The sequence below is a fragment of the Gossypium raimondii genome, chromosome 7 (genome assembly GCF_025698545.1).
Source record: "Gossypium raimondii isolate GPD5lz chromosome 7, ASM2569854v1, whole genome shotgun sequence".
Lineage (NCBI taxonomy): Eukaryota > Viridiplantae > Streptophyta > Magnoliopsida > Malvales > Malvaceae > Gossypium > Gossypium raimondii.
In genome coordinates, this window is record NC_068571.1 from 24,403,939 (window position 1) to 24,431,783 (window position 27,845).

The 27,845-nt window shown below is 31.9% G+C and overlaps 1 protein-coding gene across 1 annotated transcript; it reads left to right on the forward strand.

Moving 5' to 3' along the window:
• Window positions 1-880: 880 nt before the first annotated feature.
• LOC105788968 (uncharacterized) lies at window positions 881-5,606 on the forward strand. Its single transcript, XM_012616120.2, has 3 exons — window positions 881-1,150; window positions 4,808-5,178; window positions 5,254-5,606. The coding sequence occupies exons 2-3, from the start codon at window positions 5,056-5,058 to the stop codon at window positions 5,431-5,433; spliced, it is 303 nt and encodes a 100-aa protein (XP_012471574.2). The 5' UTR covers window positions 881-1,150; window positions 4,808-5,055; the 3' UTR covers window positions 5,434-5,606.
• Window positions 5,607-27,845: the final 22,239 nt, after the last annotated feature.

Consider the following 27,845-nt stretch of genomic DNA (forward strand, 5'->3'; position numbering starts at 1 on the left):
GAATGTGAAATCCAAATCCTGTCGACAAATATTTCCAAATCTTGAAAAATCAGAAAGGCTCATTACAAGCTGTTACATAAGGATCATCGGTGCCATTGCATGCGAACAATGGTAGCTAATTTTGTATAATCCTCCTCTTCTTTTATTTGAAACCCAAATAAAAGGAATTTCATTTTTGTGTTAAGCAGGAAAAAAAAGTAGAGGTAAGCAAAAAAGCTGCATCCTTCTCCTTACGCCTCTGAATTTTGTATTTTATTTATTTATTTTTTCTCTGCGCTTTCTCAGCAACCAAACACATCCTTACACAATTATTTTACTCTTTTGAATGAGTATACACATTTGGCTTGTTTGAAGGTTTTAACTTAAAAAGAGAAAATTTGGCTTTTTCCAAAGATTTTCATCTCACGCTTCGCACTAGTCTTAATTATTTGGACTCTCGAAATTTTTTTTACGTTTTGAGATCAATCAAGCTTTCAATTACTCACTTGGATTTTGAAGTAGTTCCTTTTTAAAAAAATATTTTATTCAGCAAGTATAGAAAGTTTTGGTATATCCGCTTTTTTCTTTTTCCTCTTTCGGTTTGCTATTTTTTTCTTGCTTGGATCGTTTCAGATTTGCAAGATTTTGTGGTTCTTAGGCTTGATACTTGTTTTCTAGCAATTCTTTAGAACTGCTTATTAAAAAAAATTAGATTATTTAAATTATTATTGTATTTCTAAGCAACCAAGTGGAAAGCTCCTTTATAAATGAGGATAGTGGAAGTTAAACGAAGCTTGAAGATTTCAAGGAACTTTTAAGTTAATATCAAATCGGTTTAAATTTGTCAAGGCTTGTATGAAGTTGTGATGTTTTCCAATTGCTTAATGTATCGTATGTTCTAGTTGTGCTAGTTTAGGCTTTAATCATCTTTCTTCTTTGAACTTGTTAATGTTGACGGAGGATTGAAGAGCATTTGGGTCTGTATCTTAAACAATGTTGCCGTTTTAATAATGTATCATTTTTTCAGCCTATTTCAATTTCATTTAGGTATATTATATATGTACAGTTTTGTCGACCATAATAGACTTGTGTTCTTCAAATGCAGTGAGTAGATATCAATCCCAAGTATCTCCCAATAAACCCTCAAGAAAAGCTTTCCAATTCAATCAAGGTAAATTGGAAATCCTTAAATGATGATGCTCTTTATTTACCTTCTGGATTTGCATATTAGGAATCTAATGTTTCTCTGTTTTGTTGCTCCTCATTTTGTTCCGTACGCTGCAAATTATGGTGCTCATTTTGCTCCTCATTTTGTTTACCTTCTGGATTTTGTTGCTTAATGATGGTGCTCATTTTGTTCCTCATTCAATGATTGAAATTGTATTGTTGTTTATTAATTGGAATGATTTGAAGAGATGTAATTTTGTTTTACATATTTAGTTATTAGCTATCTATTATCCAAATTGAATCAACCTTATTTAGTCTTAAGCAAGCAAGAACCATTCTGGAGAATATTTACATGGCGATTGTACTATTTCTAGATAATTTGGCACCTTTTTTTGCTGTTAGTATCTTTTGTGGTACCCTATTTCTAGAAAAGAACCCAAAACATATAAAAAACCTCAAAAAAGAAAAAAGAAAAAGAAAAGAAGGGATCGAAAAAGAAAGAAGTAGGCGGAAAGACCAAACCCGAAAAGTGATGATAAGGGCGCTAGTTAAGGAAGAAGGAAAGAAAGGAATATGGTGTCTTGTTTTGAGTTTTGACATTACCCATGGTCGTATCCATGTACTTTTTACTCTCAATTTATTTTGGTTAAACTACATCATTAGTTGTTCAAGTATGTGTAAGTTTTTTATTTAATCAATGCATGTTAGTCTCTTTTATGGTACCCTATTCTATTGAATAGCCTTGTTTTTATACACACATGTGTTGTTGAAGTTACTCTTTGTTGCAATGTATCTGCAGATAGAGTTTAGATTCCTTAAATCCAATGTTATACACACTGTTTCTTTTCTAATTATATCTCATTTTTGATTTTGCGTAAATTTTGAGCATTTTAATATTTGTTTACTTTTTTTATTTTTAGGAATGTTTTTCTATTATTATAGCATGTTTATTTTTATTTTAAAAATAGGAATTTTTATAGTATTTTTTAAACATAGGAAACTTTTATTATTTTATTAGTAATTTATTTTTAATTTATTCTAAATTGTTGAAATATTTTAATTTTTAATATTACATAATTTTTCCCTTTTTCTTAAATTGACCAATGGGTATTATATATTAATTGTTACCATTATTTTAATTGTATTTGTTTCTTACCTTTAAACAATACAAATGTTAAATTGCTTTATTTATTTTGAGAGATAAGTATTAATACTAAATAAATAAATAAAAAGATGGACACTGAATTTACAGTGAATTAATTTGGAAGCAGACGATAATTGTGGACTGTGCACCATGTTAGGCTGATTAGAAAGTGTTAATGGTGAAGTACATTGATGAGGACGGTAGATTACCTTTGCTAATTAGATAGACTTTTATATAAGTCCATCCATACCATTAATATATTATTAGTTTACATTTTCTAATACCACAGTTACCTATTTGTCACCTTTGTCATAAAGCAGTATTCCAACTTTATTCAACTTGACCATAATGCCTCTTCTATTTCCTGCCTTTTTGTTTCTTACAAGTCATAAGTTTCATATATATATATATATATAATCACTTTGTATATTTCAAGGAGAGCCACAACTAGTAATTAACTGATCACACTCATTAGTTAGTCATCATTAGTTGTTTAAGTATGTGTAAGTTTTTGATTTAATCATTGCCTGTTGGTCTCTTTTATGGTACCCTATTCTATTGAATAACCTTATTTTTATACACATCTGTGTTGTTGAAGTTACTGTTTGTTGCAATGTACTCGTTAAGATTCTAAATTTGTATTGTTCATTTTTCTTTGATAGTGTGATATTGCTTCCTACTAAAGCGGCTTGTTTGATTGCTTCCTCCACCTACAGTGTACCGTATTCTTTTCACGCATTCACTGTAAGCTCTTTGGCAATTAAATTATTTAATTGTAGTTTACTGTTATTGAAATTGTGATTGGAGAAATGTGACCCTTTTAAATAAATTTGACAATATGGAACACATTAATATCTTGCAGTAATGGCTCGTCTGCCTTTAATTGCACAAACTGTGAGGCGTAAAAGAATTGGAATTGCATTGACAATATGGTTCGAAATCTGTAACATTGCCTGTTGGTTTATACTTACATTGGGTGCCATCGATAGCCTTCATACTTATAGACCAATGATTAGGTCCTATATTTTAGATTTTTATGCACAACGGGATTATGTGAAAAGGCTTGTACATGCTAGTGACGAGACCTGTATTGAACAAGTTAGGATGAATAGATTTGCCTTTTTCAAACTATGTGAGATGTTACAAACGTTAGGGGGATTGAAGTCGTCAAGGCACATGCTTGTTGATAAGCAAGTTGCAATGTTTTTACATATCATTTCCCATCACATTAAAAATCGAGTTATCAAGCATCACTTCAATAGGTCTGAGGAAACTGTTAGCAGATCATTTCATAGTGTTTTAAATGCTGTCATACGCTTACAAGATGTGTTATTTAAAAAGTCAGAGCCAATTACAGCAGATTCTTCAGACACAAGGTGGAAATGGTTTAAGGTATTGGAATAAGTTTTATATATAGCTTGTACATAATTTAGTTGATTTAGATTTAAATTTAGTATCCTAACTTAAGGTTTTATAACATGTGATATAGAATTGCTTAGGTGCTCTTGATGGAACCCACATCAAGATTAGGGTTCTAACAGTTGATAAACTTAGATATCGAACGCGAAAAGGTGACATAGCAACAAATATGCTAGGTGTTTGTACACCTGAAATGCAATTTGTTTATGTTCTTCCTGGTTGGGAAGGTTCTGTTGCTGATGGATGAGTTCTTCGAGATGCCATTAGTAGGAGGCATGGACTAAAAGTTCCTCACAGTAAAGTGGATAGTTAGAGGACTTTGAATTATTCATTAAGATCAAACTTTTTGGGGAATTAATAATTAAGAAATTTTTTATAGGTTGTTATTATCTAGTTGATGTTGGATACACAAATTGTGAGGATTTCTTGCACCTTTTAGAGGACAACGATATCATTTGAATGATTGGCGTCGGGGTTATCGACCAAGTACTCGCAAGAATTTTTAATATGAAACATGCCTCAAAGACGTAATGTTATTGAAAGATGCTTTGGGTTATTAAAATGAGATGGGGAATACTTAGGAGTCCATCATTCTATCTGTAAGGGTGCACAATAGGATCATTATTGCATGTTGTTTGCTCCATAATTTTATTTGAACCCATATGAGTATTGATCCTATTGAAGCGGAGGTGGGAGAAGGATTACCTAGTAATGTGTTAGATGACGATGAACCGAATATCGTCAATATTCATCCATCGGATGCTTGGGCTACTTGGAGGATGGAACTAGCCAACCAAATGTTCGATGAATGGCAAGCATCTAGACATTAGTTAGGTTTAAGGAGAAACTTAGTTTGAGTTCATTTGTTTATGTTATTTTATGTATATAGTTTGTGAAACTTTGGTGGTGTTTTTGTGTTTATTGTATTGTACTAAACTTGTTGAATTATAATTTGATTTCTTTTCATTCATCATGTGTTATAATTTTATTCTTTATGAGTTTTTTTATTCATGATATTGAACTCAATTTTAATTTTATAAAGTGTTCACCTTTTGATTCATGATATTAAACTTAATTTTAATTTGTTTTTTTCTTAAGATAATTATGTCAGGTGTTCCAGAATCAATTGTTCCTTCGCAATCATCTCGAGGAACCAAAAGGAAATGGGTTCCAGAAGAAGATGCAGCACTAGTTTCCTGCATGGTGGACTTGCACAATGTTGGGACATTTAACGCTGATACGGGGTTCAAAGCCGGTTACTTAAACGAGTTAGAAAAAATGTTAGAGAAGGCTTTACCCAATGCGATGTTGAAGGCAAGACCTAATATCGAGTCAAGGATTAGGTTATGAAAAGAGATTGGTCAATAGTGTATGACATGCTTAATGGCCAAAACAATAGCGATTTTGGTTGGGACGACCATAGGCAGGTCATTGTTGCTGAAGATGCGGTTTGGGACTCTTATTTAAAGGTAAGAATGAGTTCAACTCTTTATTATCCTATTCTTACCAAACTTATAACTAATATGATTTCCTCGTTTTTATAGAGTCATAAAGAAGCCGGTCAGTTCAAACATCGTAGTTTCCCTTACTACGACCAACTTACTGCCATATACGCAAAAGATCGAGCGACTGAGAAAGACGCTCAAACAGCCGCTGACGTTCATGAAGAAATAAATGCTGAGGATGTACCTTCTGCAGATATTAATGAAGACAGAAACAAATAGTATGATTGTGATGCTAATGTCTCTTTCGATGACATGGATGTTGCTACCACGGAGCCGCAAACAGACAAAAACCAAGGGGGTTCCTCATCTTCAAAGAGGAAAAAAAAGAATTCTGATGCAACTGGTCATTTTTCTTCTTCAGTTAATGATGCTGCCACTTTATTGGCTGAAAACATGCGCAATTGGCGAACAAATCAAGAGGAGTATTGCCTCCGATGTGGTAGTTCACCGGGGCATCCAAGAAAAGCGGCAAATTTATATCCAACCTTATGTGAAATAGAAGGTTTAAGCGTGGATGAACGGTTTCAAGCATTGAGTAAAATTCGGATCATCCAACTTAAATGGTAGTTTTCTTTAGTTTACCTTCCGATGTACGGTTGGAATGGGTCAAGATTTCTTCTTGACCATTAAAATTTATGGTTTTGTTGATGACATTTTCGTAACTTTTTCATTTGTAATATTTGGGATGGTATGTCATATACAATGTTCTAACTTTTGATGTGGCAAAACCGTATAACATATGGATTGTGACATAGAATTTCATGAATCTCATTTAACCTTTTGTTAATATTCAATTGTTATTATGTTTATGCAAAATACAATTCTAAAGTTATTTATTACGCTAATATTTTTATTGTAGAGTAATTAAATTATTTGTTCCACAAATGATATTTTAGCACATTAAATATGTATTGCGTTTAATAATAATAAAGTAGATTATAAATTATATTTAATAATAATTATTTAAATTATATTTGATAGTATTATATATTATGATTTTAGTAAATTCATATAAGAATAAGAATTTTATTAAATTATATATTATTATTAAATTATATTTAATAATAATTATTTTAAATTATATTTTAGTATTATATATTATGATTTTATTAGTAAATTCATATAAGAATATTTATTAACAATTTTATTAAATTGTATATTTTATTAAATTATATTCTATAACAATTATGTTAAAATATGATTAAATTATTTATTATTTATATTAATAATCTTATTAAAATTTAATAACAATAACAATAATTATCTACCTTAAAAAATTCTGCTAAGGGTATTCTAGTCATTTTAACTTTTTTCTTTATGCTATTACACCTCTATTCCATTCAACCAAACACAAGAATACCATTACGCATCTATTCCATTACATTCAACCAAACAAAAGAATTACCTATTACGCCTCTATTCCATTACAACGAACCAAACGTGCTGTTAAATTATATATAAATTTTAATATAATATGTACTTTTATACATTAATTTTAATTTTGTGAAATTTTATATATAAAATTTTAGTTTGATATTATTGTTATAAACTATTAATATAATCGTTTTATATTTACATATTATTATTGTTATTTAATATAAAAATAAATTAATATATTTATTTCTTTGAATATTTATAATTAAAATCAAAATTAGAATACAACAAGAAGTTTCATTTCATAGAACAACAATCATCACAGACAGAGCAACCATGGCATATAGCCAAAGCCAATTGTACCAATAACCATGATCCCAAACATAAACGGTCAAACCCCATAAAAGCAAAAAAAGAAAAAAGAAAAAAAGGAATCATCACTAGTTACTTTGGTGTCAGCCACTAAGAAAAAATTAGTGCGTATAATCTCGATTATCGAGCCTCCATTTTCACTAAAGACCTTGCTCACAAGAGAGTGAGAAAACAATGGAGCACAAGACTGAGCCAAACATCCTCAATTGCCAGTCGAGAGACACCACACAACCACCTCGAAAAGATCGAAAATAGCCACTAGCAACACCCAACTCGGATCACCCACCAAATAGGATTGAAGCAACAAACATCTTGAATCTGGAGACAAAACAACAAAGTAGCATCTGGGGTTTTAGTGCCACCACCCATCCATCATTCGTAGCTGCAGCAGAAACTCTCACCTAAAGCGGAGGACATCTGCATCGAGAAATCCCACACCGAAATAGAGACGAGCCATTAAAGCTTAGACGAGCCCCCAAAAGGAGTTACTAAAATGAGAGGAGGGCAAAAAAATAACTAAGGAAGAGGATGAAAAATGACCAACCACCAACAAGAGGTGATTGACAAAGTTATTGATACAAAAATTATAGTTAAAATGATAAAGTTGAAAGTGTTGGATATGCATATGTTCAAATTTAAATTTTATTATAGTATTATTTTATTAAAAAATATGAAAAATAAAAAAATACTTTCATATTAATATTAATTAATTTGCATATAAAATAATATTTTAATAATATTCCAATTGAATTGATATCCTTTAATTAAATACATAATGATTTATTAAACCCTCGAATATTAATTATTCATTTATTTATTTTATGTATTTGGAGTGATTTAATAAATAATAGTTAAAAAATTTAAAATGAAATGAAAAATTAAAATAAATTTTTTTAGAAAATCAAAGGGCTTTAATTAATGGAGGCGGATATTGCCGACGAAAATGTGTGGCTGTGGTAAGTAGGAATCATGTACGCGTCTGTTCACATAGTTGTCTCTGTCAGCATCATGTTTTCATGTATTTTTGAGAAAATAAAATCTAGATTGAGTTTCTGATTTTTAGTTAGTAGTGAAATTTCAGAGAAATACAATTTTTTTTTCAAATCTAAAAATTGATCTCACCTTATCTCAAAATTCACTAGATACTACAAGAAAACAAAGAAAATATTTATTTTAAATAATTAATCAAATACAAGTCAGAAAATTCAAGAAATTTAGTAGTAATTAGTTTAAATATTTTACCAATTATGATTAGAAAATTCAAGAAATTTAGTAATAATTAGTTAAAGTAGTGGCGAGCTAGTATGTTAATCCGCTTTTATTAGAATACTCACTGTTTCACAAGTTATCATTTAACATAATTTTAAACAAAGTAACTAAGGTTTTCTTCCTCCCTTTCACTTTGGCCAAAATTTACTATAACATTATCTAGCTATTTTTGTTTCATTTTACACTTCTAACAAGTTAGAAACCATCTCCTAATCATTTTCCATAAAAATACACATTTTAATTAATTTTATAAGCATCCATCAATATCTTTTAATGAAAACTTTTAAAACACTTGATAAAATAAAAAACTATTGGTACATATATGTAAAACAAACTTCAAAGATTCAAAATTTATGAAAAATTTGAAGAAAAACATATCTTATACTTAAAATTTGGGGAAAATGATGAATTTTTTCTTCTTTTCTTGCTAGGCACCAATATGAAGAAGAATGATGATAAAAGTCTCTTCATCTTTTCTTTTCTTTTTATATATATTATTATATTATTTATAAAATATTATTATTTAAGTAAAATATTAAATTATTATTTAACAAAAATATCAGTCAAAAGTCATAATGAGTAATTTAACTTCTTCAAGAAGATTTTCTCTTTGTTTTTATCAAGAATATTTTTTTAATATTACTTTTAATATTATAAAAATATTTGAGGGGACTACTTATATTTTTAAGAGGGCTATAATATATATACAAAGGGAGAAATTGCAAAAATCTTAAACTTTAAGGGTCATGCCCCCTAGGCCTCTACTTAGCTCTGCTGATAAGTTAAAGTATTTTACCAATTATGATCAAATAAGAGCCAATTATGATCAAAATGGAGGATTTGGAGAGATATATAAATAAGGGTGAGTTTGACGGCTAATTTACCAAAAAAAGCCTATTTTTTTAAAAAATTACGGAAATGGGCCGATTTTTTAATTATTTACCGGAATGGGCCATTTTTCGCGAAATCGCGTCACGTCGTAGCGATGTCGAGTGCGTGACGGGACATCGCGTCACGTCGTAGCGACCTGCCGACGTGGAAGGAAATTGCGTCCTTGAGAAGCGATTTCCTTCCACGCCGCCAGTCGTCGCCGACGTGGACGCTGGCGTCCCGTCACGCACTCGACATCGCTACCGACGTGGGACACGATTTTGACGCCGATACTCCGCTTGGGTTTTTCGCTTTTAGGGTTTAGGTGCGAGCTTTTTAGGGGTTAGGGGTCCCAGAAATTTTTTTTTCGAGTTGACGTATCTGGTCAAATAGTGGGAAATCGCTTCTACCAGGATGCTATTTGAGAAGAAATTGTGAAATCGTGGCCTCGTGGACGCGATTTCGCTACAGTGGTCATGTAAGAAATAATTTTTTTTGACGTTTTCTTAGCAAATAGTATAAAATCGCTGATACCAGGATGCTATATGAGAAGAAATTGTGAAATCGCGCCCTCGTGGACGCGATTTCGCTACAATTGGTCATGTAGGAAATAATTTTTTACGTTTCTGAGCAAATAGTGTCAAATCGCTACCGTGGACGCGATTTTGCTCTGATAACAAGTTTAATGAGGCTATCAATTAGGCGAAAATGTTCTTAGAATGCATAACTCACGCAGTAAACATTTTAGAGAGGCTAAGAAACTTAGAGTTTCAAAATGAGTGAACGATTAGTCTTTGTTATTTACTACGATGGTGAGGTTTGCCACACCGAGAATGGTGTTATTTTTTGTCGGAAAATACGGTGCGATCGTCATTTAGCCAAAACATAGATTTGATGAACTCCGTAAAAGAATTAGGCGTAAAATCTTGAACGACGCCAATGAAAGTTCATCAATGACGATCGATTTTGTTCTTCCGTTGATCCGGTGACATATGACTGCTCGACATAAAAGGTGTTCGTAGCTTGGAGGCAATGGTGCGACTCATCTTGCTAGCGGAGCAACTTATATTGAGTTATATGTACAATTTACGCCGCCAACTAATGTACTTCCGTCCGGTGTTCGAGATGTATACACGACCTGGCCGACACTCGATTAGCGTGTTACAAAATACGGAATGCCCATGTTCGATAGCGGTGTCGAATGCACATCCCCAAGACACTCTGTCGATTGGATGGGACATGTACGTCGGTGGCTCGATGTTTGACGCTCGAAATACGAGTTGGGGAACTGCATCAAGTTCTACTGGATGGCAATCTACATCCAATTGGGGACGTTATCAAATGCCCAGAAGAAGGGATGACGTACTACCTACGACATCAATCGGTGAGGGGACGTCGTACGCTGCAGATGATTGTGGGTTAGAAGGTGACTCCGATGTGGATCCACCTCGAGAGCCCGGGCCGGATGGTGCAGAGGTGGGATTATTTTACAACCGAGCCTATTCCAATGAAGGTGAAGATGGTGATAGGAGTGCAGATGATGAAGAAAATCCACGATTCAGAGCATACTCACCTCCAGCCCACATGCATAATGTCGATCTGTCAAATGATGATGCGTTAGAGTTTCCAGATCTACCACACCGGGTGCGCGATCGTACAAGTTCGGGGGTAGATCTCGGTGAACTTGAAGTTGGTAATCAGTTTACCAATAAGGATAGTTTTATTGGTGCTTTGAAACAGCATAGCATCAAAAACGGCGTTAATTACCACGTCGTTAAATAAAAATCTAATAAGTTTGAGGCGAAGTGTGTGGTGCAAGACGACACATGTTCATGGAAGATCGTCGCCTCGTTAAGGAAGAGGACAGGGTTGTGGGAGATCAAAAAGTACAAAGGTCCACATACATGTGCTGCAGTATGAGATTGAATGTGTCTGAAAAATATTTTTATTTTCCAATGTTGCATTATTTAATGTACTCCCTCCCTCTGTAGGTGTTTCAGAAGATCATTCGAAAATGGATTCAGCTATGTTGGCTAGCTTGATACTGCCCACAATAAAAGCAGATACTCGGACTTCAGTGCCGGTGATAATTGCCAATATCCGTAGCCAAATGGGGTACACTCCCTCTTACCGCAAGGCTTGGATAGCTAAGCAAAAGACATTGGAGAAGATGCATAGTGGGTGGGACGGCTCATATAATGAAATATGGCAATGGTGTCAGGTGCTAGAGAGATACGTCCCAGGTGCCATCACAGACCTTGAAACGGAACATGCGTACTACAACGGCCGATTGCTACGTGGATTAAATTAAATTAGGTTAGGGTTTTTAATTAAGTTAGGTTAGGGTTTTTAATTAAATTAAATTAGGGTAGGGTTTTTAATTAAATTAAATTAGGGTAGGGTTTTTAATTAAATTAAACTAGGTTAGGGTTTTTAATTAGGTTAAGTTAGGGTTTTTAATTAAAATAGGTTAGGTTAGGGTTTTTAATTAAATTAGGTTAGGGTTTTTAATTAAGTTAAATTAGGTTAGGGTTAGAGTTTTTAATTAAATTAAATTAGGTTAGGGTTTTTAACTAAATTAGGTTAGAGTTTTAATCAAATAATGTCAAAATAACTAGGAAAAATTTCTATGTGTATTACATCGTCATAAACTTCTATTTCATTACATCAAATGATAAATTTTAACACGGTAATCAATGTCTATGACCGGGGGATTCGGTTCCACATGGCGGCCGTCGACGGTTACGCGCTGGATTCCTCATTCCTCTAGCTTCCTGGCGGTTGTTCTTCCGGTGGTGATTGTTGTTCTTCCTGGTTAAGCATCCGCTTGTCGGACTTGGGACGATGATCCACCTTCAAAGAATAGTGTATGTGGAGGTGTTTGCATCATGAACGGCGACGGAGTTTGAAAGCAATGTGTTGCTGGCGATTGGTAAAAAGGAGAGCTCCCCGACGGCCCCCCTTGCGACCCCTCCTACGCGGATGGCCTAGTTATCGGTGGTCCGCTTCTAGGTACAGAAATGGAGCTGATCCGCATTTGGCTCCAACTCGCCATAGGATTCTAAAAGGATACATGTATGGGTTAGGGTACATATAAGGGTTAGGAAACATACCTGGCATCATAGGGAAAGGCGATTGCGTGGGTATCATCTGTTGAATTGTTGCGTCAGGTGACTGCGTCGGTGCTCTTGTTGGGGACGGTGATTGCATGGCCACTGATGATGAGCCGGGTGAATGTCTGGGCCTCGTTGATGGGCTGCCCTGGTACTCTTGTCCCCTTGGATTTAGAGGCCCGCGCCTTTCCCTTCCGACATGTATTTGCCGTTGCCTCTCCTCTGGCGTAAGTAGATACGGCTTCCCATAGATCCTAAACCATGGCATGTATTCTGGAACGCATGCTAACTCGGGAACAATGATTTGTTCCCGAGTAGGTAGATATTCATGCCGATTTTCCTACATTTCGTAGTACTCGACCAAGATTCAGGCCAATCCGCACCTAATAGCCGAAAGTCGATTTTGTGGTGCTCGTCAAACACCTCAAATCACAGAATCGGTTGTCTACATCCAAACCGTCGAGGACTCATTCCGTCGGTGGGGCTCCACGGTTGCATAGTTGATCAACACCACTTTCACGTGCCAGCGCTCGGATTTTGTAAAACTCTTCCGGATTACGCCTGATTGCCGGATCCTCGTATGGTGTCCATTGAAACTACATGAACATGATAGAAATATTACTTATATACATAATACTAAATAGTAAATACTAAATATCAATCCACCAAATAATGTATGGAAATATCTATTTGCAATAATACTTACTTCGCTTCGATCGTTGGTCCAATAGAAGCCGTATATCTTCAAGTTCGACGGTAATCCACGATAACTCACGGATGGTTCCACCTAATTAAATAAAATTTTAGCATACTTTTATTCTTACAAAATCTACATAACAATTTCAAAATGTAATATAAAATTTACCTCGTTACAGTGGGAATGTATATGGATGGTTCACTCGAGGACGTAGAAATGGAAAGCGAAACCGTGCCCATGATTGCAGAGTGACAGCATCCTCCGATTTTTGCTCTCCTCGGTTTGGTCGCCTTGCAATCTCCGATATAATGTTGCCAAGACGGTGACCTCAACTAAATTCACCGCCGCTCTAAAATCAACGAGTTTTAGCACCACCTTAGATGTACACGGCTCGTGACGTGTCGGCCATGAGATAGCCTCCAATTGTTTGAAGAATGTATGATCGAGCATATCGTATTCTTTCAATTTCGGTTGAATTTTCATTCAGATCGGGAAGGTGGCACGTAATCAGCCCATCTCCACCTTACCTCCATCCATTTTATCCTAACGGCGCCAAAAGCTCAGAGCACACCGCCTCCCAATTGCTAGATTGGGCGATCTGCCATCGGGTGCCCGCCCACCAAGCAATCCCAAATGCAGATGGACATCTTCTAGAGTGATAGTGCACTCTCCACATGGAAGATGAAATGTGTGCCTCTCGGTCTCCACCTCTCGATCAACGACCGATCGGTTTGGCTCCAACTTGCATCCCTACCTACTGTCGCCACGTGCCAAAATCCCGCCTTCCGCAGTAGTTCTCTACTAACGGTGATGGAGGAGCATGCATATTCAATATTGCATTCCAATACCCGATCTTTAGCCTTTTATAACAAAAAATAATTTAATAAATATCTAAAATACATAAATAAAAATATCTTAAATAAAATTTAAAATTTAAATTTAATACTTACCATGTTCATTTGGTCCACCGATATGTGATTCTTATCAAGACGAATCAATGATCCCGCCATTGTTGAAAATATTAAAAATTTTAAAATTATTTTTAAAAAAATAAAAAATTTTAAAATTTGCTTAAAATAATGAAATTTAATGGAAAAAGAAATTTAATATGGATTTGGAGATTTTTGAAGAAAATTGAGAGGATTTTGGAAGGAATTTGAGAGTTTGAGAGAATTTTGGAAGGAATTTGAGAGAATTTTTAACGGAATTAAGAGAATTTTGAAGGAAATTGATATTGAATTTGTTTGTGAAAATAAAAGGGTGGGGGTTTATATAGTAAAAAAAAATTGACCGTTGGGGGCAACAGTCAAAAAATTGACCATTGGGCACCGTTCACGCGTTGCGTTCATCATCGCGTTTCACGTCGGTGCGACTGCCGACGTGGAAGGAAATCGCCTCAAGGATGCGATTTCCTTCCACGCCGCCAGTCGCTACCGACGCGGACGCTGGCGTCCCGTCACGCACTCGACATCGCTACCGACGTGGACACGATTTCGCGAAAAATGGTCCATTCCGGTAAATAATTAAAAAACCAGCCCATTTCCGTAATTTTTTAAAAAAATGGGCTTTTTTTGGTAAATTAGCCGAGTTTGACATAATAAATAAAAAATAAACTGAATAAATATATGGTAAAAGAGTATTATAATATCATCTTATCTCATTATTTTAAAACTTTGGCGCCCCAAACTCGATCGGGATGGTCTAACTTAAATTTCAAACGTCACATTAGCTACCGAAGTTACTTTCTGTTTAAACCACCACAAAACGCACCAACTGACCAATCACACCATACAATTAATCATGAAATATTTAATAAAAACCTAATATCAAACTTCCGTTGCGCTACCTTGACCAACAATCAACAAAAGGACTAATTCACAATTTAATATTTAACAGAAAATTATCTCGAAAACTTTAGTTAAACATACATGCATGCAATAGGGTATTTTTAAAAGAGTTATATTTGTAGGGACTTGTAAAATTGTTTAGTTTAAAAACGTATAATTAGATTTAAAACATAATATATAGTAACGTGTTGGGAAAAACTCATTTTCACAAAGTTTAACAATAGTATTGTAGGATTAAACGTATAAGTCTTATTTTGAAAATTTTATTAAAGCATCTTTCACAACCCACATAAGATTACTAATTAATTTGTTAGCAGACATTTAACAGTTACCATGACTTGACCAAATTCTGTGTTACATATCATGCATACCAAGCACATGCTTGTATCCAAATCACACAAAAAACATCTAAGGCTTACCTCAATGACCAACGACTCTTCAACATGCACTTACAAGTTAGTCAAATAGTTATTCAAATCAATTATCAATCAATCATAATCCATCATTCAATAATCTATCTAACACAATGATAAAAATTTTAAACCAAATAATTAAATAGTCCATAGTGACCAATTGCAACCCGAAAATTATAAGTCCAATATTAAATCACCTAATTTGGTCCCACACTGTCTTCCTCATTTGTTTTGGGAACACAACAACATACCCAGGTATAGCCTAGAATTGGATCACTTGGATAGCTCACTTCCACACCTCATCGCACGCTATATCACTGCAATGTTATAAAGAGAGGGTGAGCTTATGAAAGCTCAGTGAGTGCTCAAACATATTACAAATAAACACATCAGTAAGTTATAGGGTGACATACTATAACGATTCACATATTATTATAGTCTACACAAAGTAGTAACTCGTACGACACAATAGTTCTCAAAAAACTAGCAGTGCACATATAATAAGTAATTAGCATATCACATAAATTATCAATTGAATAAAATATCTCTTCATATGAAATAACGGTTCATACAATATAATAATTCATTCATACCATATTGTAACTCATATATCTTAAACATAGATAAATTGGATTTTTGTGATTATGAAACTTATTGGGAACTCAATCACCACCTATAAGTGGATTCTATCACCATACATTGGATAAATGGATCTCCAAAACACACCTCACTTTTGGACTCAAAGAACCTTACGCTGTCTTTGATATAAGTGTAGCACAAATGCTCGCACTCTCCAAACACACCACGCTATCTACGGTGAATGGAGTTATACTTGACATTCCCTTATCTCTCCAATGCATCTCCGGGCCACAATGCCCATTGCAATAAAAAATGGGTGAATACTCACAATCCTATGGCATGCCAAATATATCCAATGGTTCCATAAGGTCACAATGCCAAAATATCTCTTTAACACATTCATAATATTTAGTATAATAGGGCTCACAATTAAGCAGAGCTCGCATATTATAACATAGTTTGCAATTTACAATTCGCAATAGAGCATAGTTTGCAAATAATATCACTTTTATGCAACATATATTGCACACATAACACAGTTCACGTATCACTCATGATTTAGCTCACATAAATCATTGTTCGCATATTTTATTTAGCATAGGACACGCAATACCTTAGCTTACATGCAATGCAGCTCAAAATCTCACAATACACAGTTTGACAAATTAATGCAGTTCACCATATTAATATAGAGTACCAAATTAACACAATTCACAATAATAATATAATTCGCCAAGTTAACATGGTTCACAATATAATACAATACACAAATATAATTGGGTTGCAATATCATAAATCTCATAATTCACTTACAGATTCGTGCATGCATAGATATGCATTATAGATCAAATTTGCATGTTATAAGAGTCCACATTATATTATTTTTTCATATATCTGTTCATAAATATTACAAAATCATATACAAATATATATTATATATACATATTTATTTAATGACCATTTTCACTTCAAATTTTAAGCATACATTGAAAGTCTCATGAATTTATATATTATATAAAACCATTCCCATAATTACATATATACTCAACCATGCATATATATTATATAAGATAAAGTCATGCATATATATAATATATGTATAACCACCCACATGTATATATATTACAACCCACATATGTAGAATATATGTAAGACACATATATTACTTATATAGCACCAAAGCACCCATATGTATGTATATGTTTAATACCAACAAACCCCACTCACATATATTATATATGACTCTAATATCACACATATATATTACCAACTCCCTTATTTATATATTATATATAGAACACCTAATATATATATTGTATACAAAATAAAGCCCATGTATATATATTATAAGTTCATGCATTTTGCACCATTAAAACCGCACAATGTATATACTCAACGATTCAACCAAAATTACAAGGATTTGCACAATGAAGAAGTCAAGGTTCACATATTAATTAAGCAAAGGATTTGCATATGTTACCTTAGCCTATGTACTGGAGTTTAAATGTAGTATATCAAACCACTCACCTTAGTCAATACCTCTTGCACAACAATGTCAAACAAGCTTTTATTACCTTTTTGCATTGCTCGTGAAACCTCCCGATGAATTTGAAACTTTGCATACACATTAAATACAATATAAAATCATTATTAAAAGCTTTAAACTCAAAAAAATAAAAAAAAGAAAAAAATCACCACTCTAAGCTGACTTTTTTCATACCGAAAATTTAACTAGTTTTGTCGAAATAGGTGTTTAACCACTCAAACTTTATCTTTAAGCCTTAATTTTGATTCTAATATTCCTAAATATAATCTAATTACATATAAAAACCATCAATTTCATCCAATTTCACCGATCTAATTTTTCTAGAAAAATCAAGCTTGTATGAACACAAAAAGGGAAAATTCAATTCATTAAAATTGGTATCGATATATCAAGATGAGTTCAAATACCTTATATTTAGTTAAAAATAGATTAGAAATCAATAAAAAGTAATAGATTTACTCATTATTTCAAATTTCACCATTGTTGAACCGAAACTTGATTAAAAAACTTTAAATCTTAAAAAACTCTCAACACACTTGATTAAATTCTGAATTAGAAAAACAACAACCTTAATCTAATTATAATAAGCCAAGACGTTACCTTAATTTGAAGAAACCAACATGTTGTTGATCTAATTCGAAGTTGAACGTAAGAAGAACAATGACGAATTTGTTAAGGATTCAATGATTTTTCTTTAAAATTGGAAGGTGTTGAGGTGTTTGGATAGCTAGAAAATCACCAAGGATGAGCTAATTTTAAGAGAAAAATATCAGATTTGAATTTGAAACTTTTTTTTAAATGAGAAGCTAAATGGGAGAGAAGGGAGGTGGGAGTTTTAAAAAAGGAAGAAGATGAGCATATTTTTTTTAAATTAAGTGGAAATTGTCTTTTAAAAACTCCTAGTTTTTTTCTTATTTTTCAAATCAGTCCTTAATTTAATTAAAACACATTTTCACAATTATTTTCAAATCAAACCTCGTCTTTATAAATCCTTTTCATCTTAATTCTCGAATACCTAATTTTAATTTCCTAACTTAAAATTATTAAATCTAATTATTCTAATATTTTCTTTAATTAACTCCTAATTATTTAAATATATAATTTAATTATAGTTTCCTATTCATTAACCCTCGATTTATTTACCCTATTCTCCTAACTCGATTTTCGAGATGTGACAAAAATAACAAGTGTAATTTAATATAAATAAAATTTTAATTTAATATTGATATGATTACTAATTAAATGACAATTATTCTAATTGTTAAGAAATAAAGAGAGTAAAGAATAAAGAAAAATATGGGTAGCAAAAGAGAACATAATTTATTGATTAATAGGGATATTTACAATTGCTTGCCCAAAGTGCAGATTTGTAGACATAAGAAGTATGCATGATATAAAACTCTACTTCTAATAGACATTAAATTCCTATTGTATATCAAACTTATCTTAATATTGATGGACATTCACTTAATAATAAAATGTTTATAACACTCCTCCTTAGATGTCCATTGGTAGATAATGTACCTCGTTAAAACCTTACTAAGATAAAAACTCGTGGGGAAAAATTCTTAATGAAGGAAAAATAATACATTTATCTATAATACACATAACATGATACCTCATTAAAAACCTTACTAGGAAACCTATGGAACAAAACTTGATTAAAGGAAAAGAGTATAGCTCATATTTACTCCCTCTTATGACAATATCACATAATATCTTATATTCTACATATTCAAATATTGAATGCTAGTTTTTCAAATGATCACTTAAATATATTTGCTAAGCATTTATATCACAATTCATTTGGGGAAATATATTTTGATATCTTCAGGAGTTTTCAACAATAATGATAACAAAATTTTGGTCATGATCGTTCTATACTAATACATATGTTAAAATCAGTTCATATAAATATTTACACAACTGTTTTGAACACTTTTCTAGGAACTTTCTATTCCTCCAACATTGTAAATCCTTCAATAATTTTAATATAAACTTCCACTATATTGTGATTTAAAAAGACTGTAACAACAATCATAAGACATTTCATCAAATCTTTCATTATCGATAGACTAAGAAGATATTTAAAGGTTATTGCATCCATCGTAAAATAATATTATACCTTCTCATAATCAATGTCACGACTCGTTGAAAACTTCATTTTCTTATTTTTTCTTTCAAAACTACTCATTTATACCTCATTGGCATTATACCTTTAGATGTTTGGACTACTAGTTTAGAAACTTCACGAATTTAATTCTACTTTAATTGTGCCTTTTATATTTCTTGAAAATTTTATTTAAGATCTTTATTTTCTTTCATTATTTTAATAATAATATTGCATGCAAAACTATTGTCAACAACTTTTATTTTCATAGTTCCATATTTTCTCATATTGACATAACTTATTGAGATCTGTTTATTTTCACGATTTTTGTATTCAATTTGAAGTGCCTGAATCTCTTCTGGAGTTTTAATAATTAGTTATATCTTGAGTCTCTTTTGGAACACCTGCCTCCACTATATGACCATCTATATTTATCATTTTCTTTTATGATAATTTTTTATCTTTGGAACCAATCAATCTACCATGCTTCAGGTATGCATTACTTTCATTTTATTCTAACAATTGTCATATTGGTACTTCAATTCAAATCAAAACATTAGTTGGTATATAACACTTGTTATTCTCATCAAGTTAGTAAATGCATTTGACAGTTAACTTGTAAAAAGTGAATTATCTTTTGAATTTCTAGTTCAAATCACTTTTTATGATGATCTAGATAATGACAATTCATTCTAAGTAATTTATTTATCCAACTATTATTTCACTCCCCTAATGTTGGGAAGGCTATCAAATCAAATAGTAATCACAAATTATGTCATAATTGAATCTCTAATTCATTTGAAACATCTAATAATACAAGGAGACTCATAATTAATATATATTTTGAACTTTATTTGAATACTCATTTTGTGTATTGTGGTGGAGCAACTTGAACATATATAACACATTCAAAAGTTTTAAAATGGGTTGAATTTAGCTCCTGACTAAAAGTCAATTGTAATGGGGAGTATTTATTGCAACTTATTGACATGATGTGTGCAAGTGTCAATTCATGCAAAATATAATATCCTTGTACATATACAAAAACTTTTGTTCTCAAAAGATATGGTTTAGCTATTAACTAGAGGCATGTACTTTATAAATTCTGCTAAATTATTTTATATGTATAAACAACAGGCTTTTGTGATAGTTACTCGTACTGACAATCTAGCATTCAATAATAATTGAAAGCCTGAGAAATAAACTCACAGACATTAATAAGAATTGTCTCGATTGCATAATCTGAAAACTTTTATTCTTAAACAAATTATTAAACAAGTAATCTCGCAAACTACAAGTTGTGAGTTGACAACTTGCATATGATTAACTTGTAGATGCATTTACCAAAATTATATCAAAATATCCACTTGTTGGATAAATGGCCCCATGTTTCTTTTAGAAATGCAAGAGATTCAATCAACTTTTGCTAGTGAGGTTTAATAACCTTCTTTGAGAAGAAGCAACACTTGATAAATAAAGAATCTTTAGGTTCTTTAATAAATATCCATGTAAATTCTTATCTTTTCCCATCATTATCGATTGGGATGGTTTACTTGATCAGGCCAACTATTAGTATATTTGAACTAGTAAACTTTTGGTTTACTATGCACATGATTCAACGATACTAATGTTAACTTATGGTTTACCATATAATATAATTTAACCTACTAATTTTGTTCCTTTAGATATTGATATATTAGCTCTTCTAGAGCTTTTAACTAATTTTGTACTAGCAAATAATGGATTCATATTGGATTGGTTTTTACCTACAAGAATAATGTTCATTGTTACATTGTCAATGAGACATATTTTCTTCCTTAAAGAAAATTAATGATTTTGAAAAAAATATTTGGGCATCTGATGTATGTGACCAATGATCTTTCATATTACATTGATAAGATAAGTTATATCTACCATTGAAAGGGTGATCTTGAGAACTTTCATTGTTCTCTTATTTATTACCATGTTTTCATTTTTAGAGAGTTATTATTTTGCCACTTATCACATCTATAATTATATCCTTAATTTTTATGCTTGAATTTAATTTGGGAAATGCAATGATCTAGTAGGACGAACTTCTAAACATCTTAATAGATTCTTTATTTAGAAAGAATCGATGCCACAATAATTTATGTTTGAGTCGACAAGCAATATATATATAAACAAAAAAAAATTTTGATAAGAAAAGAATATATACTCAAATATAAAGCAACATGGTATTAATATATTCTACCAAAACCCATTCTTTTTAAAATATTAAAAGAATATTATTAATATTATACGACATTATTGTTTTCAAATATTATAAGACATTAGAAAACCATTTGAAAATAATATACTACATAAGTTAATTAATAAACCTTATTATCCCATCAATATTTAATATTATAACTTAATAATTGATTAGATTTAAAATAAAAATAAAATAATCATACCTCAACGAAAAAACACATTGAAGCTCCTTGCCAATCTAAAATTTGCTAGATAAAATCCAAGATCAAGAATCAAAACCAATGTTGAGATAAAATCTTTCACCATCCTCAAAAAGATAAAATAAAACAAATTAATCATGAATTAAAGTTAGAATAAAAATCTAGATATAAAATATTTAAAAGATAACTTCTTGTAAGTCCTCGTTCGAATTTGATCATGCCCCTACGTACATGCACTGGGGCTTTAAATCAAAACAAATACAAATGTAACTATAGTGGTTTTACTAAAAGTGTAACAGGTCGAGTTCTAATATTTATAGTGTTACAATGGAACACTCGAGTATTCTAAGGATCAAACCCAAGGGAGTTCGGGAACAAAGTGATCAAAGTGCAACAAGCATGCAAATAAGAAGTCTAGCTAGCTACTCGCTAAATACTATATTACAAAAGATCATAATTAAGGGTAATTACACTAATCAGCTATCTAACACTAAGAAGGACCAAATTGTAAAATAATCAAAATTAAGCAATTAACAATCCAATACACAAAAGTGGTTGGTTGACTTCCATGTTTCTGATTAATCTTTGGATTAGGGATCTAAAGGTTTAAACTTCTAATTGGTTCATATTTACCTCTCGGTCACCATTTTACCAAATTAGATGATTTAGTCCGGTTTATCTCTTCACCTCACCAAACTAACTGGGGACAACCAAATTGTGCTTGATACTCAATCTCACCCACCTAAATATTCACCTAGAGTGTAACACCCCTTACCTGAGACCGTTGCCGAAGTTGAGCATGGGGCGTTACTTGACTTAACTTATTAGTTCGGGGCATAAAAATTTGCTTTTAAAATTTATTTCACTGTTCACCATAATGCTGTGCACCTGTGCAGCAGTCACTAATTTAACTATAACTCGAGTTATGGAACTCATATATTATCTTACCATAAAATTTTCAGAATTTTTGGTTTAGCGAATTAGTACAGTTTATTCATTAAAGTCTCTCTTGTTTCACTGCCTGACGGTTTTGACCTTTATTCACTAAAAATCAATTTTCTCATTGTATGATTTTCATATGGTGTTCTCACTTGTTTCTATAGAAAATAGACTTACTAAGAAATCTATACATATAAATTATAACTCATAATTATTTTTTTTTTACAATTTTTAATGATTTTCTAAAGTCAGAATAGGGGACTCCAAAAACCATTCTGACCCTGTCTAACCAAAATTCAAATATCTCAGAATATAAAATTCCTTTACCCACACCATTATTTTTCTATGAAAATAGACTCGATAAGATTTAATTATATATATCATTCACTCTCTAATTCATTTTATACTATCCTTGGTGATTTTTCAAAGTCACATCACTGCTGCTGTCCCAAAACTGTTTCATTGCAAATTTTTTACTCTTTCATATTTTCTAGATATAAACTATCACCTAGGCATTCATAACACCACACATGTTCTTAATTAGTCATTTCAATAGCTAACCATTAGCCATATCATATAAACACACTCAAAATGACTAAGTATCTATACATGCCATAGCTTTACACGTTTCGAAATCACATAATACTGAGATGTCTGTAGATAGTGTGAGACGAACTCTGACGTCCTTGTGATCCTCGAACTGACTTGGTGATACTATAAAAATAAGGAAAATAAAGAAAGTAAGCATAAAGCTTAGTAAGTTTACAAGTAAATAAATAACAACATTTATCATAAATAATCATACTCATAAATTTCATCAAACATTAGAATCTTTACTCGCTTCTTTACTTAGTCACTTACTTGTTTACTTACTTGCTTACTTAACTAACTCATGATTATAACTTACTCCTCCCTTGCTGAAATTTCTTTCTCAACTGGTAACTGAGATATTCTCAATCCTTATAACTCACCTGAATTTATTATTATGCTTTTATCTGAACTTTCATGTAACATGGTCTATTTACTAGCCCGTTGAATCACTTGGAATACTAAGGATACTCAGGTCTCTTGTCTAATAATACATGCCAAAGATATGTCCCAGACATAGTCTTACATGGGATGTTTTCTGTACTGCCAATGCCATATCCCAGATATGGTCTTACATGGGAGTTCTCATATCGGTGCCCATGCCATGTCCCAAACATGGTCTTACGGGGGACCTCTCATCTCGGTGCCAACACCATGTCCCAGATATGGTCTTACATGGGACCTCTCATAACCTTAATGATGCCAATGCCATGCCCCAGACATGGTCTTACATGGGATCTCTTTACCCAAATGTCATGACATTTGTATCCAATACATTCCTTATGTTTCAACGGGACTTTTTAACATTGGTTCTCTATCATCTCATACTTTAGTCAACATTAAATAATTTCATGAAATAAATACATAATTGCTGGAAAATAGTAGAATTAATAATAATTATTGAAATATTGCATTTATTTACCGTAAACTTACCTCGGTACAAAATATGGCCAAATCTATCAACTTAGTCTTCAACCTTTTTCTTTCCTCGGTCTAACTCCGGATTTCGTTCTTCTTGATCTATAATAGAAAATTTCTCTTATTTAATACTCACATTCATCAAAAAAATCCTTGACTTGAACTTTTGACAAAATAACGATTTTGCCCCTAAACTTTTGCATAATTACACTTTTGCCCCAAAGCTTGAAAATTAAATTTCATCCATTATTCTTATTTTTTATGACATGCTGAACATTTTTCCCTTCTATGGCAACATCAAATTCCCACTCTAACACTTACTTATGAGCATTAGGTATTTTTACCGATTATGTCGTTTTACTCGTTTTCATTTAAAATCGCTTAGCAAAAGTTGTTTAACATAATTCCAAGCTTTATATTCTACCATAAAACATCAAAATAAACACATTTCCCCTATTGGTATTTTTCCAAATATGAACCCTAGGTTAAATTATCTCTAGAATAAGCTAAATCAAGTCACCGATGCTTCAAAAACGTAAAGAACATTAAAAACGGGGCTTGGAATCACTTACTATGGAGCTTGGAAGCTTGAAAACCCTAACTATGGCTTCCCCCTTTCTAATTTCAGCCAAATGAAGAAGATGAGCACAATTTGCCATCTTTTCCCCTTTTAATTCATTTTAATTACCAAATTACCAAAATGCCCCTAACTTAAAATTTTCTCATTTCACTTATCTCATGTCCATTTTTGTCCATAACTTAACCAATGGTCTAATTACCATATAAATACCTCCAATTTAAAATTTCATAACAATTGGACACCTCTAACATGTAGAAATCAACTTTTGAACTTTTTACAGTTTAGTCCTTTTAACTAAATTGAGTGCCCAGACGTCGAAATTTTTGGACGAAATTTTCACGAAATCATTCCATGAAATTTTAGGCCATAAAAATATAGTAAAAATAAAATTTTCCTCATCGAATTTGTGGTCTCGAAACCACTGTTCTGACTAGGTCCAAAATCGGGATGTTACATAGAGGCGTCAATTCTAAGTTTTAAAGTTTATTTGATTTAGTCCAATTTTTACGATTTAATACATGTACCAAAACTAACTAAGCAACATTTCTATCAACCAACCACAATAGATTTAGTTACCTAACACTATTTTCAAGCAAATAATCCAACATATATTCAAATCATACATTCAAATAGGCATAAGAATAGGGTTAAAAAAAGCTTAGAGATTTCCTAGTAATTTCTTGAAGAAGATGATGACAAGAACAATGGAAGTAAGAAATACCAACAAAGTTCAGATTTTTTACACTTTGAAAAGAAAATGGAGTTGAACTATATTAAAAGGTTTGGGTGAAAATGAAAATACAAGATGAAGTTTGAGTACCAAAATGTAAATAACATCAAGTTACAATAGAAACTAACTAACTAATAACTAAAACTAGAAAAAGCTAAGAACTAAACCTTAATAATGGTGAAGAAGGCTAACTACTTAGCTAAAAAAGATGATAGAAAAGTAAAGACAAGTTGGCTCTTTTAGTTTTCAACTAAAAGTTGCTTTTAAAATCTAATTACAATCCCAAAAAGTTGACAAGAATGCCTCTTGAATTTTTATTTTGATTGGAGATAGTCTTGGACAAAAACTACCCCTGCGGCTATTTTCACCCTGTCAGGCTTCGACGTTGTGACACCTTAAATATTAGCGAACTTGTGGATTTTGGGGTCTTGGTGTCGTGACACCACTGGAGTTGTCCTTAATTTCTTTACTTCAACACTTTTAAAAGGTATCACGACCTTAGAGGCACGGTGTCACGACTCCCACAACAGTAAGCTCCATGTTGATTTTACATCCTTAAGATGAAAGGACTTGGTGTCGCGATTGTTGGAAAATTGGATTTGGAAAATGCAGCAAAAAATAAGTTTAAGTGAAAAACTAGAGTTTTAAAATTTTTTCCAAAGCTAGAATACCTTTTCGATTTGTCTAGGATGAACTCTCTAATCTAGTAGTCTTCTCTGCTATCCTCAAGCTTACGTCTGTTGAGTGTAAGCTCGCTCCGAATAAAAAAATTCCACAAATTTACCAGTAGAGCAATTTTACAAATTTTCTAAACTTTTAGGTCAAGTTGTAAATAAGAAAAATATCTGTAGAAATGTTCTGAAATAATTTCTTGAGAGAATTTTCTCATTACAACTTTATCTTGAATTCTAGTGTGTGAAAAATAATGACCCATGACTCTCTTTATATAGGGAGAGTTTAGAGAGGTAAACTATGATGAAACCTAATCACTTTAATATTAAATTAATATAATAGTTATCAAGATAAATATTAGATTAAATTTAATATTAAATTTATTAAATTAATAGAATATTTATCTATAAGATAAATATGAAATTAAATTTAATATTAAGATCATCACTTTAATATTAAATTAATAAAATATTATTAAGATAAGTATTAAATTAAACTAAATATTAAATCTATTAAAATAAAATTATTTTTGGAATAATTAATCTGAAATCAAATTATCTGGTAAAGTCCTAGTAGGAGTGTAATTCCTCCACTGCTCAACCACTGAAGGACCACCTGCCAGCCACCAGAATGTCGCCATCGCCGCCATCGACACCGTTGTGTCCAGTGGTGCCATCGTAGGTGCAACATCCTTATGGCACTCCAAGTCAGTTTGGTTGTTGTCGGTTCGGTCCAAGCCAGTGATGACCCGGTCGGTCTGATCCTGCCATCAGTTGAATCGTCGGCTCGGTTTCACTTACCAGGCCTGGTTCGACTAGTTTTTGAGTCTTGGTCTCAGTTTTAGGCTCCCAGGCTCAATTTACGATATTAGGTCCAATTGTCAAGTTCAATTATCCATTGGGTCAATTGTCTGACTTGAAAATTAATTTGAAAAAATATCATATTAATTTTAAGGGATAAATTTCAAAATTATACATGACCTTTGATTTAATGTGCAATTGTATACATGAACTTTGATTTAATGTGCAATTGTATACATGAACTTTAATTTGGTGCAATTATAAACATGAAACTCTAATTGTGGTTCAAATGTATACTTGAAACTTTAATTTTGATCTAATCATACACATTTAAAGAAATAAAACATCAATTTATTTTTATATTGGATATATATAATTATTTATGTATGTAGTATATAAACATAAAATAATGTTATATTAATAATTGTGTTAATAATTTACAAGAATTGGATCAAATCAAAATTTCATGTATACAATTGCACATTAAACCATAGTCCATATATAGTTTTGGAATTCATCCCCAATTTTAATTAATTTGATTAATTTAATTTTACTTAATCAAAATTATTTTTTCTCAAAATCACTTAAAATTTTCAAATTAATTTTTCAAAAAATTCTTTAATCAAATTCTCTAATTGAAAGTTTCTCACGACTATCTAATTTAATTTTACATTAAATAAAGGCTCAATTAAATTATTTCTAAAGTTGTGGAATTTCCTTCTGATTCAAATACAATTTGATCAAGTTCTTGTTGGGTTAGTGGAGGGATCAATCGGACATAT

Coding starts and splice junctions, on each gene's coding strand:
- LOC105788968 (XM_012616120.2), top strand. CDS start 5,056: ATGAAAAGAGATTGGTCAATAGTGTATGACATGCTTAATGGCCAAAAC. Junction 5,179..5,253: donor TTTGGGACTCTTATTTAAAG/GTAAGAATGAGT, acceptor TCGTTTTTATAG/AGTCATAAAGAAGCCGGTCA.